Genomic DNA, 14,587 nt, shown 5'->3' on the forward strand with positions numbered 1-14,587 from the left:
GGGTTTTAGAGAAGGAATGAAATTTGCATTTAAGAACACTTTGGAAGTTGTGTAGAAAATGAATTGCCAGGCATGGTGGCATGTGCCTGTAGTCTCAGCTGCTGGGGATGCTGAGGCAGGAGGATCATAAGCCCAGGAGTTTGAGGCTGCAGTGAGCTGTGATTGCACCTGTGAATAGTCATTGTACTCCAGCCTGGGAAAGATGGTCAGACCCCACCTCTTTAAAAAAAAAAGAAAGATGGGAATTGAAAATTTTTAAAAGAAAAGGGCTGGAGACAGAGAGCTCAGGAAGCTTTTTTAATAGTTGTAATAGTCTAAGCAAGACCAGGTGAAGTCTCAGCAGAGGGTGAGGATGGGGGAATGTGCAATGTGTTGAAATTCAAGAGATATTTGAGAGAACCTAGAGGATTTAATTATCTCCAGTTGGATTTGGGGGATCAAAGAAGAGAGAGGCCAGGTTTCAAGTTGGTCCCTGAGTGGAGAGTTGTACCCTCACTGACCCAGAAGAAAACCAGAGGAGGAGCTTGCTTGTGAGACAAGATGATGGTTTTCTCTTTTTTTTTTTTTGAGATGGAGTCTTGCTCTGTCGCCCAGGCCGGAGTGCAGTGGCACGGTCTCGGCTCACTGCAAGCTCCGCCTTCCGGGTTCACACCATTCTCCTGCCTCAGCCTCTCCGAGTAGCTGGGACTACAGGCGCCCGCCACCGCGCCCGGCTTATTTTTTGTATTTTTAATAGAGATGGGGTTTCACCGTGTTAGTCAGGATGGTCTCGATCTCCTGACCTCGTGATCCACCCGCCTTGGCTTCCCAAAGTGCTGGGATTACAGGCATGAGCCACTGCGCCCGGCCAAGACGATGGTTTTCATTTTGTGCCTACTGAGTATGGTGTCTGGCAACCTCCAGCCAGACACATTCAGTGGGTGGTTAGAAATATGGTCCTAGAGATTAGAAAAGAAGCTAAAAATTGGAAATCCAGGTTGTAGTCATTTCTGTGTAGTTGATAGTGAGGCTGTAGAAATAGCCTCTTCCTATGCTATAGATGTGCCTGTTCCTATGCTGATTGAGTTCTTACGGTGAGCTTGTATTGGCTGTAGTAGAGAAGAGACGGCCACTACACACCAGCATTTAATGACAGGGAGAGTTAAGGGGCCCAGAAAGGGCACTGAGAGTGAGACCTTCCAGAAGACCCAGAAGCTAAGAAACAGGGGGTCTCAGTGTCAGGAATCAGATGCAGAAGAGTCCCTGATTAAGTTGGGGAAGAATCCCCTGGCTCTGACCATTAGATGCCATTGTTTCATCATTTCACTGAGACAGTGGAGAGAAAGATGGAACCCTGTTTTCAGTGAGATGAAGAGGGAGTGAGGGTGAGGAGGGGCATGGGGAGCTAGGCATTGAGGTGGGAAATAAATGGTGCTACTTAGATTAGGATGGGCCAGGGGAGCTTTTAATGTAAGGCTCACACCTGTAATCCCAGCACTTTGGGAGGCCAAAGCGGGTGATCACTTGAGGCCAGGAGTTCGAGACCAGCCTGGCCAACATAGTGAAACTCCATCTCTACTAAAAATGCAAAAAATTAGCTGGGTATGTTGGTACACACCTATAATCCCAGCTACTTGGGAGGCTGAGGCATGAGAATCACTAGAACCCAGGAGGTGGAGGTTGCAGTGAGCCGAGATAATGACACTCCATTCCAGCCTGGGTGACAGAGGGAGACTCTGCCTCTAAAAAAAAAAATTTCTTTTTAAAGATTATATTGGTCAGGAGCGGTGGCTCACACCTGTAGTCCCAGCACTTTGGGAGACGAAGGTGGGTGGATCACTTGAGCCCGGAAGTTTGAGACCAGCCTGGGCAACATGGCAAAACCCCATCTCTACAAAAAAAACTTTAAAAATTAGCTGGCTGTGGTAGCGTGTGCCTTAGCTACTTGGGAGGCTGAGATGAGAGGATCACCTGAGCCTAGAGAGGTGGAGGCTGCAGTAAGCCGTGATTGTGCTACTGCACTCCAGCCTGGGCAACAGAGTGAGATGCTGTTTCAAAAAAAAATTTTTTTTTTTGTTTAAGGAGAGGCTTAACCGTAATCTATAGAGAAGAATCTAATCCAGAGGAAAGAGTTGAAGATCCTAGCTAATTGAGGAAGTAAAGGTTTGGACAGCAGAAAAAGAGAGGGGGATCCTGAGCCAAGGGCAAGGGGTCCACCCAGGGCATGAGGCGTGATCCCCCTGAGACTCCTATTAGGGTGGAGGCAGGTGAAGATCGGCTTGTGAGTGGAAGTCTGAGCTGAAAGGGGTTCTTGCTGATGACCTCTCATTTTGCTTTTGGAGAAATTTACACCAAGGAGGAGGTGAAATGAGAGACTTGGGGAAGGTAGAGAAGGTGGGGAGAGTTGCCTCCGGACCTGGAAAGAGTGGGCCAAGGGTGAGGGAAAGGATGCAAGGAGGCCCCTTAGTGTTGTGGGCACCTGGCTGCAGGTGCCAGGATTTGTTTTTCTGACAGGCTGGTGAAGACAGCAACAGCAAGGGGAGAGGGCAAGCAACCTGAAACAGGCATCCAAGAATGGGGGAAATATTCTGTTCTGGGGTCATTTTTGCGGGCCCTACCCTCTGCAGTCCTGTATGTCTTGAGCCCCTGAGGACATCACTATATTCTGAAATTACATAATGATGCTGGTATTGACAACTGAGTCATTGAGGAAGTGTAGACTATGTCACGTGGACTCTGTTTAAGGAGGCCAGGAAGTTAGCAGTAAATACACTGAAGACAAATTTCCATCCAAAAAAGGCCAGGCACAGTGGCTCACACCTGTAATCCCAGCACTCTGGGAGGCCGAAGTGAGCAGATCACTTGAGGTCAGGAGTCCGAAACCACCAGCCTGGCCAACATGGCCAACCCCGTCTCTACTAAAAATACAAAAATTAGCTGGGTGTGGTGGGATGTGCCTGTAATCCCAGCTACTCGGGAGGCCAAGACAGGAGAACCTGGGAGGCGGAGGCTACGGTGAGCCGAGATCGCACCACTCCACTCCAGCCTGACCGACAAAGCGAGACTCTGTTGCAAAAAAAAAAAAAAAAAAAAAAAAAAATTACATCCAGAATGATGAAAAGAATTGATGCTTCAAGGTGACGATCCTTAGCTTCTGAGATCACGGCTTCATTCAGGACCTTGCTGGGGGTGTATTGAGAGGGGCTCTTGGAAGGAACGTCCTCTGTAGAGAGCAGGAACCCTGCTGTTCTCTCGCTGCCGAGCACCTGGAATGCAGTAGGTGCTCAGTAAACAGCTGCCTAAGGAGTAACTGAATGAGGATCGCAGCCCCCAGGGTACTCTCCTGTTCCGTAGCCTCTGTTTCCCAAGGAAGAATAGGACGGTCTCTCAGCAGCCCATCTAGCATCCATTACGGCGTTCTCACGTTCATGTTGTCCTTATGTAACCTTGAGTTTGGGGTAGTGCTTTTATTCTAAAAGTGTTTTCACATCTGTGACCTCATTTCATCTTCAGAGCAACTCTGGGGTGGCTGAGTGCATGACCCTGTCCTGGGCATGGTATCGGTGCCAGGACTGTGGGAGGCACAGAGGATCTGGGCTGGGGCTCACAGCCTATCTGTTTGGTTTCTAGCAACGATCCACGGTGGCATCCATGATGCATCGTCAGGAGACTGTGGAGTGTTTGCGCAAGTTCAACGCCCGGAGAAAACTGAAGGTGAGTGTCGTTTCTGGGCTGCCAGCCTCCTTGACATCATGCCTTGCACCAGTGTGGCTCCTGCCCCATTTCAAAAGGAAGCTCCCTCCTGGCTGGAGCTGGGCTCTGAAGGTTGTACATGTCGCAGGGGAGGGGGCCCAGAGGCCTGATGTCTTCAGGCTCTAGCCAGGACCTGCCTTTGCCTGAGACCAGCCTGCCCTTTTCTAGGGTCTCAGTGAATTCACAGGACCTTCCTCTTTCCCCAGGGTGCCATCCTCACGACTATGCTTGTCTCCAGGAACTTCTCAGGTATGTTTTCCCGGCTGTGTACTTTGCTTATGCCGAGGTGAGTGCATCAGGAGTGGGCTGTTGCCATCCTGGGCACCGCTGGGTTTCCTCGGCATCCTGGGCCACACCTTGACCAGGGCGAGTGAGGATCCTGTTTTGAGGGGCTGCTGCTGCTGCTGAGTCCTGCTCCTGAGATTCAGGGGGCTGGACTCACATTTGTGAATTCTGTTTCCTAGAACTTCCCAAGGAGTAGCCTGCCCAGCTTGCTATGTACCTTGTTTCTCTGGATTCTTATTTAACTCTCTGAAGACTCTCAGCACTTTACAGATTTTAGCCATTCTAGGATCTTGGAGAATGTGCTGGGGGAAGAAAAGAGAGATGAGGTACAGCCAGTCTTCTCAATTGCCAAATTGCCACCATTCATTTGCCTGCTGGGACGATCTCTTACTTCATTTTGTCCAAGTGGAGATGACTAATAGAAATTATTCCAGATGTTTAAACCTTTTGCGGCGACTTGTGCTTAAAATATTCCCTGTGATACTAGCTATAGAAGTGAAGAAATAAAGACCAGCAGGAGAGAGGGAAAGGAACTTGCTTAAATTTGCATAAAGAATTGGGAGAGGTGGGACCAATAATTTGTAAATCACACTTGACATTTCTTTTTAAGATGCAAGACACTCCACTCCCCTCTTGCCCCCACCCTCACCCCAGCCCCTATTATTGTTTGCCTTCAATTGGGAAGCACAGTGGTTTTTCTGTGAGGAAAAGATTAATGTCGAGACTGAAGACAGAGAGTGCTCTACCCAGCTTGCCATCTCCCCCGGTCCTCCCTCCCTCTAACCCCTTGCCTCACTGTTCTGGTTCAAGACCCCCCTTCTCCTTCCCATAATAAGACTCCCTCCCCTGCTTCCCCTCTGCACCACCATGGAAAGGGGGTTGTGTGGGAGCCTAAGCCACCATTCAGTGGGAGCCGCTTCTGAGTACCCATCCTGACGGGCTCGCCTGCGCTGGCTCCAGGTAACCCCAGGGCCTTGGCTGTGAGGATGCTGCAGGCAGGGAGCCTAGGGCTTCATGGTGTAGCCTGAGAGCCATGGAGCTCCGGAAGGCCAGGGCTGGATAGTGAGCCCGGGGCTGGTGGTGCCCTGCCTCAGGCCTTCTCCTTTGACCCTGGTTTGGGGCTTGATCTTGTGTCGTGGGTACCCACGATGGGCATACTGTGGTGTGGATTCACCTCTCGCAGATGGGAACGGGGAAGCGTGGCTGGCTGCCTCCGGTGGAGTTGCGACTGTAGTCCCACGCTTGCTTCTTGTGCTTTAATGACGCAGCTTCTACTTTCTGGGTCTACGAGCCTTTCCAGAGGACATTTAAGGGTGTTTCTGTGCTGCCCCTACAGCGAAGCTCTGTCCTCTCTCCCCTCTGAGTTGAAGAAATGTGAAGACAGGCTGCTGCTTCTCTTTTAGCCCAGCCAGTCAATAGCAAGGGCCCTGTCTTGTGGCCCCGGGCCTCCACGTCAGCCTCCCCCTCCATTTCAGGAAACTGGTGTCCTGGTTTCAGGAAATCGGGTGTTAGGGCAAAGCATTTTATTCATCCCTGTAGAGCCTCCTATTCTTATTGGCCAGACCTAGACTGGCCTTTGATCTCACTTTGCCTTGGGTCAGAGGAGACAAACAATGCCGCAAGCATTCCAGGATGGCCTCTTCTGCCCTGACTCTGGGACAGGTGAGGACAGAGTTTGTCCGGAAGCTTCTGCAGAAAGAGGTGTCTATGGATGCAATCGAGAGGGAAGGGCACCCGTGTGTTTCTCTAGGGCTGTTTTTTGAGTTGACCCCCAGTAGGATATGTGGCTTATCCTGGACTCTAGCAGTTTGGCTAACAGCGAATCGGGGCCTCCAGAGTGTATTGCTTCAGCAGCGTTTGTTTTCTTTCTTGGGGCTTATTTCTTGGTCACCTTTCACCTCAGCACACTGTGACGCACAGACTGAGAACGCTGCCTCTCCCGGCTACCTCCATTAAGACAGGGACCTGTGTCTCTGAGGGGCTGGGGGCCATGGCGCTGGGGCCCACCAGTAAACTTAGCTGCACAAGGGCCACAGACCCTCCCGGGGCCCCCCATGCCTGTCCCTCTAGTGTGTGGGATGTAGAGAGGGGAGAGGGCTGCTCTGCACCCCCAGCTCTCTCATCGTGGGCTCATTTAGCTTCTAGGGAGGGAAGGACTTGAAGGGAGGGCGTTTCATCACAGCCTTAAGCTAGGGCCAGGCTACCTCAGAAGGGGCACCTCTCACCGGCTCAGGCATTTCGCTGTGGACCCTCCCCCGGAGGGGGTCATGAGACAGGCACTGCAGCCCTCTCCATCTGGTGGGGATGCAGTGTTCCCAATGCCCTGGCCCAGCCCGGTCCTCCCAGGCCCCCAGACTGCTGCAGGGCTGGCTGCGCCTACCTCCTCGGCCTGCCCCTGGCGCTCCGCTCCCCCAGCTCGGCTGGCTTGGCCACGCCGCCTGAGCTGCGCCTCGCGCTGGGGCATGCTCGCTGCTGACGGCCCCGTGGCTTTGCGGGGCTCTGTGCACTGAGAGACTGTATCCCCTCAGTTGGCAGGCAGAGCTCCGCCCCCGCCTCGCCTGCCGCGAGCGCCGCCGGCCTGGCCGGGCAAGGTACGTGGCATGAGTCCTCCCCGACCGCCTGCCTCGGCCCCCTGCCACCCCACCAGGAGGGCCAGCATGCCGGGCCCACTCACCAGGGAGGCGAGTCCCATGCTTGCGGGCTGAGATGGGCATGCCAGACGGACTACCTAACTTGGCATCTGCGAGCGCATCGTTGTTACGGAGCCCCCTAACCAGCCATGCATGCTGGGCGCTTGCCAACTCTCAGGGGGCAGTAGCCTGGGGGCATGGAGCCGGGCAGCGGGAGCCTTGCCAAGAGCCCAATGCCCTGGGAGGGCTACAGCCAACAGTGGGCCCTCAGAGACAGTGCTGGGCATTGCCCTGAGCTGCCCGGTGCTAGGACTAGATTTCTGCAGCACTGTTTAAGACCCCACAGAGGAGCCGCACTCCTCAAAATTGTGAAGTTTGGTGCTTGCAGGCCTCCAGGTCTGAAAGGCTCCAGAGTGCAGAAGCCTCAGAGCCAGCTGTTTCTGGGTTCAGATCCTAGCCCTGCCACACCCTGAGCGAGTCGCACCAGCTGTCCCAGCCTTAATGTCCTCACCTCTCCAATGGGGATGATAAATAACGTGGTGGTGCTTAAGATCACCCTGTTGAAGGCTCTCAGCCCTACCTGTGCAGTACAGCCGTTACCTGGGAGCTCATAAGAAGTCCTAATGCCAGGACCCCACCCCCAGACAATAAAATCAGACCCTCGGGGATAGGATAGGTAATACGCTTTTTTTAAGCTCCCAGGTGATCCTAATGGGCAACCAGCGTTGAGAGCTGGCTGGTGAATGGAAAGCACTTAGTAGGAGGTCAGGCACAGGAGTCAACACATTTAAAAAACAACATTCAAACCCAGCACAAGAGAAGATCAAAGGTCTTCTTCTGGAGTCAGAATTCTTGTAATGGAAGGACTCCTGTTCTCACTGGAGAGAGATGGAACACAGCCTGGGGAGGAATGGCTACCCAAAGGGCAGGAGGGTGGCAGCAATAGTGACAACGATGGTGGACACTTACTGAGTACTTGCTATATGCCAGGCACTCTGCTAAGTGCTTTTCATGCATAATCCCACCAGATTCCCACCACTGTTTTGTGATGTCGGCCCTACTTTATCCCATTTTATAGATAAAGAAATTGAGGCTCAGAGAGGTTAAGTAACTCACCAAAGGTCACACAGCTGGCAAGTGGTGGAACCAAGATACAAACCCAGGGCAGGCAGTCCAGGTGTATCAGACAGTTGGGCTGATTCCATCTCCCTGTGCCTCCCAGACTCTCCTCCCCACTGTCTGCTGCCTTCCTGTGGCCTTTTGTGGCCAGCTGGTGTCACCAGCCTTCTGGCACAGAGCTCCTCACCCTGGAGCGTCACCCCATGCCTGGCTAGAATCTGTTTGACAGCTCATTATTCTGCCGAGTCCTTCCTGCTCACAGGTCCAGAGAGTGGACACTGGGGAAAGGGTGGCAGCTGGGACCCAGTGAACCTGGTGAGGACCTGCCCAGTGAAGGCTTCAACCCCCTGGCAAAACCCTCCTGTAGGTGGTCCTGGTTTCTGTGTCTGTGTCTGTCTGTCCTCTGGTCTCCTGTGTGAACTGTGACACTCTGCTTCTTGAGAACACTCAGAAGATGTCTTGCATCCTTGCAGTTTGGCCATCCAGAGAACTTCCATGGCACCTAGGGATGGAGCCCTCACTCTTTTACCCTGGCACTCTGCTTCCAGGCCTGGGTGGAAGCTGTCAAAGGCAGAGTCCCCAGTGCCCCAGGCAGCTCCAGTACTGAGCATGGTTTCTCCTCTAAGTGTCGTGCATCCATGCCCTCTTCCACGCAGAGGAGATCCTGAGGTGCCACCCTGAGGGCTCTGACGCCACTCGAGATCCCCTTCTTACTGAGAGGCTATAGGAAGTGCCTCTTTTGGGGGTTTCGGGAGACCCTTGGCCCCTTGTCAGACACAGCACTCTCTTGTGGATCTGGCTGCCGGACTTCAGGTTGGGGAGAGGGTACAATGCAGGAGACTTTATTTTCCTCTTTGTTTTCACAGCTGCCAAAAGTCTATTGAACAAGAAGTCGGATGGCGGTGTCAAGGTAAGTGTCTCCAGCCTCTGAACAGACTGGCCTCTTTCTCCCCACAGTCACTATGAGAATTCTTGGCACCTGGTTCCCCCTTTCCCAGGGAATCTTCCTATCCTTGCTAGTCTGCTTTAAACCAGATGCCTTTGTGCTCAGAACAGAAGGTTCTGCTGGCCTGAGAGGGAAGTAGGGAGGTATTTTTCCTGGCCCTAGCTGGAAGGGAATGACTCAGGGGAAGTGATCCAAATCATAGTTTATACCAGAGCTGAATCTGGAATCTGACTTCAACACGGATGCTTCATCTCCAGGGCTTGACTCTGGGTTTTTTAGGTCATTTGGTTATCTTTCTTTTTTCCCTTTTTAGAGCACAAATCCTTTTAATCAAATGAAAGCCAAGTTTGCCTGAGTGATTCAGGCAGGGTATAGGGCTTGGAACCTGAAACCACTCTCCTTTTGGTCTTTTTCCTTCTGTCTACAACACTTTCAGATCCCACTGAGTGCAACAACCTCGAGCTTTCTTGATGCATAGGCTCCTCAGAAAGAGGCAAAGGCCATGGTGGATCACGGCTTGTTCCCACTGGGTGAGGGAGCTTTTCCCATGGGACTGGGGCAAGAGGAGGGACCTGGGACCCATCAGGAAGGAGCCCTGCTGGGAATGGCTGCTTGGCCAAGGTAGAGGAGAGGTGACTGGGGCTACCCACAGGGCCCAAGACATTCTGTAGATGCTTTGGGGGCAGAAAGGATCCTGGGGCTAGGGCATTGGGTAGGAGCTCATGCTATCTTGAAGCCTCCCAGCTTACACTCTAGACTAGATTTTCACTGGGCCTTTTCCCAAGATCTTGCGTCAACAGCTGAGATACACACACATGCCCCGTTCCCTCCCCACTCCCTCCTCTTTCCCTCATTCTCTGCATGCCTGCTTCTGTGTCCTTCCGCCCCTTGCAGGAGAGCTTGGGCTCCGCGCACACCCTCTGACATGGAGCTGGGGGCATTGTGCAGTCCCCAAGCTCTGCCCCTGAGCTAGATGGATGGAGCCAGGTGAGGAAAAGGGGCAGGTTTAGTTAGAGAGAGTGTTTAATAAGTACCTGTCAGTCAGATGTCCACGCAGCATTCTGTTCTGAGGGGTACACAACAGAGGTGTAAGAGGGGGTGTGGCTTTCAGTCGCCATAGGAAGGGTGCTGCACCTGGAGTCAGCTGAGCACTGCTAGTGGACCCACGTGAGATGGTTTAGTCCAGGAAGCTCATTGGAGACAGCGTACTGGAGAAAGCTGGAGGGACATAGGTGAGACTCACTTTGCAGTTTTACTTTTCTGCTATATGTTTTCTTTAAATTGAAAATATGGGTCAGGCTTGGTGGCTCACTCCTGTAATCCCAGCACTTTGGGAGGCTAAGGCGGGTGGATCACCTGAGGTCAGGAATTCAAGACCAGCCTGGCCAACCTGGTGAAACTCCATCTCTACAAAAATACAAAAATTAGCCAGTCATAATGGCCGGTGCCTGTAATCCCAGCTACTCGGGAGGCTGAGGCAGGAGAATGGATTGAACCCGGGAGGTGGAGGTTGCAGTGAGCCAAGATTGCACCATTGCACTCCAGCCTGGGTGACAGAGCAAGATTCCATCTGAAAATAAAAGAAAAAAGAAAAGAGAAAAGAAAACAATGTGCCATTTCTGTAACTTAAAAAAAACTAATTATATTTGTATGGGTTCTCTTATACATATTGATGTTCTCTTCCCAGTGAGAACACAGGGTGTGTGGTAGAGGGATGTCAAAAATATGGTTGGATCAGTCTCATCAGGCAGAATTGGAAGTTTCTGTGTCAGACCATGGGAAATACCATAGGCCACTGAGCAGGGAAGCTCTGGTGAGAGTGCTGATAGAAATGATTTGGCAAGCCGGGTGCAGTGGCTTCACTCCTGTAATCCCAGCATTTTGGGATGCTGAGGCAAGAGGATTGCTTGAGTCCAGGAGTTCAAGACCAGCCTGGGCAAAACCTTGTCTGTGAAAAAAAAAAAAAAAATTAACTGGGCATAGTGGTGTGCATCTGTAGTCACAGCTACTTGGGAGGCTGAGGTGAGAGAACTACCTAAGCCCAGGGAGTTCGAGCCTGCGGTGAGCCAAGATCAAGTCACTACAGTCTCCAGCCTGGGTGACAGAGTGAAACCCTGCCTCAAAAAAAAAAAAAAAAAAAAAGATAACCTGCTGTGCCCCCAGGAATTGGGAAGGCAAAACTTAATCTACCTTTTAAGGTGTTTACAGTGGGAGAGACACAAGGCAGCTACTGGTTCTATGGAGTCTGCTAAGGTCTCAGGGAGGGTGCACCTGGCAGGTGCTGCGGGAACAGACAGATAAACATCCAAACAAGGACAGGAATCTTCCGGAAGGAGACAGCCCAGGAATTGAGCTTGAGAGAGTAGCTGGATTTTGCTGGGTTAAGGAGGAGACAGGAGGGGAGGGATATTCCAGGCAGAGGGAAGAGCGCATGTGAAGATACATGAGGTTGAAACAGCATGATGATTCTGGGAACTTCAGTACCTTCTTTATGGCTGAAGGGAAGAGCAATTGCATAAAATGAGACCTGAGATAAAGCAGTGACTGCTGAGGTGGAGGGGAGAGGATAGAAAAGGCACCACTACGGAACAGGTTTCTAGCCAAACTTTCTAGATAATACTGGTCTCAAAGATGAAGGTCATGTGCAGCCATGTAAGATTAGCCCAAGGAGCCAGCTCAAACCATGCACATCCAGGGCCCAGCTTGGAATTCATATTCTGGAGGCCTTGGCTGGGAGGCAGAATCTGTGAATTTTAAAAACACTTTCATGAATCCAAAGCACATGAAGGTTTAAGAGTCTGGTAAAGGCAAAATTTCGGGGTTATGTGTTAAGAAAGGGCTGGAACAAGAGTCGGCAAAGGAAACAGAGGAAGGACAGAGAGGTAGGGGAAAAACAGACGTGTACAGCAGCAGCAGCTCTCCCAGGAACCCTGAGGATGAGGGCTGGGCAGACACATCCTTAGGTAAAGGCTCTAAATGGGGACATGCGTGGGGAACCTAGCCCTGCAATGTGTTGTGTGTCTGACCCTGACGTGCTCAGTAAATGAGTTTTATGCCACATTCTTTTGAGAAAAGAGCTTCAATATCATGGTGGGAACCAGAGGCCAATGATCACCCAAAATTAAAAGGCCAACCGCATATTCACAGCAGTTGTGATGGGAGGGGTTAATATTTTTATTGAAAGAGTTTCTGTAACAAATAATCCCTCTTAAAACCCAGTAGAGGCTGGGCATGATGGCTCATGCCTGTAATCCCAGCACTTTGGGAGGCCTAGGCGGGCGGATCACGAGGTCAGGAGATCGAGACCATCCTGGCTAACACGGTGAAACCCCGTCTCTACTAAAAATACAAAAAATTAGCTGGGCGTGGTGGCGGGCACCTGTAGTTCCAGCTACTTGGGAGGCTGAGGCAGGAGAATGGCGTGAACCCAGGAGGTGGAGCTTGCAGTGAGCTGAGATTGTGCCACTGCACTCCATCCTGGGCGACAGAGTGTGACTCCGTCTCAAAAAAAAAAAAAAACCCAGTAGATAGGCTAGGTGCGGTGGCTCACATCTGTAATCCCAGCACTTTGGGAGGCTGAGGCGGGCCGACCAGTTGAGGCCAGGAGTTCGAGACCAGCCTGGCCAACATGGTGAAACCCCATCTTTGCTAAAAATACAAAAAGTAGCCAGGTGTGATGGTGCATGCCTGTAGTCCCAGCTACTCGGGAGGCTGAGGCAGGAGAATCACTTGAACCTGGCGGGGCAGAGGTTGCTGTGAGCCGGGATTGCTCCACTGCACTCCAGCCTGGAGGACAGAGCAAGACTCCATCTCAAAAAAAAAAGGAAGATAGATGATCAAAGAAAATAAACTGACAACCTGAAAACGAGGAAGTAGAACTGGATAGCAAATGTGGAAAAATTTCTAGCCTCACTAGTATCAGAGAAATGCAAATTGAAACAAGGTGCCATTTTTGGACTCTTTAGTTAGTGATGATAGTGAAAACCAGAATGGTCCTTTCTAAAACAGCCTGTGTGTCAAAACCATAAAAATGCTTCTACCTCTTTTACCCTGTTAATTCTACTTCTGAGAGTTTTTCCTAAAGAAATAATTCAAAATAGGAAAAAGCTAAAAGCAGAAAATGTTGAACATGACATTATTTATAGCTGTGGAAAGATTGGAGACTGGTCACAGTGGCTTATGCCTGTAATCTCAGCACTTTGTGAGGCCAAGTTGGGAGGACTGCTTGAACCCAAGAGCTTGAGACCAGCCTGGGAAATGTAGTGAGACCCCATCTCTAAAAAAAAAAAAAAAAAAATTAGCCGAGCATGGTGGAACGTGCCTGTAGTCCCAGCTACTTGGGAGGCTGAGGTGGGAGGATTGCCTGAGCCCAGGAGGCTGAGGTTACAGTGAGCCAGGATCAATCACCACTGCACTCCAGCCTGGGTGACAGAGTGAGGCTCTGTTTAAAACAAAAAAAAAAAAAGAGAAGAAAAAAAAAGATTGGAGACAATTTGAAAAGCCAGTAAGGAACCAGACACAGCGGTGCGTACCTGTAGTCCCAGCTACTCAGGAGGCTGTGGCAGGAGAGAATTGCTTGAGCCCAGGAATTCGAGGCCAGCTGGGCAACATAATGAGACCCCCGACTCTTAAAAATGTTTTTAAATTTAAAAATAAAAAGGTTTTTTAAAAGCCAATAAATGACTAAATAATTATGGGAAATCTATTTAATAAACTATTAAAAAGTTATTAATCTTCATGACCGTAGGGATTTAAGTGAAAAATAAAGTGCAGAAATGCTTTATATTAAGTGAAGAAAGTGGTATATAAAGGAGTACAGACAAGCCGGGCGCGGTGGCTCACACCTGTAATCCCAGCCCTTTGGGAGCCCGAGGCGGGCGGATCACGAGGTCAGGAGATCGAGACCAGCCTGGCCAACATGGTGAAACCCCGTCTCTACTAAAAATACAAAAATTAGCTGGGCGTGGTGGTTCATGCCTGTAATCCCAGCTACTCGGAAGGCTGAGGCAGGAGAATCGCTTGAACTAGGGAGTCGGAGGTTGTGGTGAGTCAAGATCGCGGTGAGCCAAGATCGCACCACTGCACTCCAGCCTGGTGACAGAGCAAGATTCTGTCTTGAAAAATAAAAAAATAAAGGAGTGCATATACTATCATTCTAAATTTGGTTTGAAGAAACGTGTTTGTAGATATTTATTCAGTATATAATATGTGGATAAAATAGGGACTGGAAGAAAGCCCACTGAAGTGTCAGCAGTAACTTCACCAGGTGATGGGAATTTGAGGAACTTTTTTTCTTATACATTTTTCCGTATTCTACATTTTTCATCTAGATTGTGCACTACTGTTATCAGAATTTTTTTTTAAATACTATTTTTTTTTTTTTTTTTAAAGTAAAGCATAATACCAGGTGTGGCAACTCATGCCTGTTAATCCCAGCTACTTGGGAGGCTGAGGTGGGAGGATCGCTTGAGCCCAGGAAGTCCAGCCTGGGCAACATAAGCAAGACTCCATCTCAATTAAAATAAAAAGAAAAGAGGTAAGGAATGTGCTTGTATTATTATATCTTATAATGATATCTTTTTTGTTTTTTGAGACAGGGTCTCACTGTGTCCCCCAGCCTGGAGTATAGTGGTGTGATCTCGGCTCACTGCAACCTCCGCCTCCCGGGCTCAAGTGATTCTTCCACCGCAGCCTCCTGAGTAGCTGGGAATACGGGCATGTGCCACCACGCCCGGCTGATTTTTGTATTTTTAGTAGAGATGGGGTTGCCCAGGCTAGTCTTGAACTCCTGAGCTCAGGTGATCTGCCCACCTCGACCTCCCAAAGTGCTGGGGTTACAGGCATGAGCCACCATGCCTGGCCTATAATGATATCT

General features: G+C 50.5%; 1 protein-coding gene across 33 annotated transcripts in view; it reads left to right on the forward strand.

The window, feature by feature from the left end:
* The window catches only part of CAMK2G (calcium/calmodulin dependent protein kinase II gamma), a 62,379-nt gene that overhangs the window by 28,769 nt on the left and 19,023 nt on the right, over window positions 1-14,587 (forward strand). For 20 of the 33 annotated variants that reach the window (XM_063637552.1, XM_055275704.2, XM_063637555.1 and 17 more), the window contains exons 11-13: window positions 3,610-3,693; window positions 3,939-3,981; window positions 8,633-8,676. In XM_063637552.1, the coding sequence (XP_063493622.1) occupies window positions 3,610-3,693; window positions 3,939-3,981; window positions 8,633-8,676 (171 nt within the window). Of the gene's footprint in view, window positions 1-3,609; window positions 3,694-3,938; window positions 3,982-6,545; window positions 6,609-8,632; window positions 8,677-14,587 lie in introns of all 33 variants that reach the window. The other 13 variants (XM_055275695.2, XM_063637558.1, XM_063637551.1 and 10 more) reach the window with 2 other exon arrangements.

The sequence above is a fragment of the Symphalangus syndactylus genome, chromosome 4, assembly GCF_028878055.3.
Source record: "Symphalangus syndactylus isolate Jambi chromosome 4, NHGRI_mSymSyn1-v2.1_pri, whole genome shotgun sequence".
In the NCBI taxonomy this organism is placed as follows: domain Eukaryota; kingdom Metazoa; phylum Chordata; class Mammalia; order Primates; family Hylobatidae; genus Symphalangus; species Symphalangus syndactylus.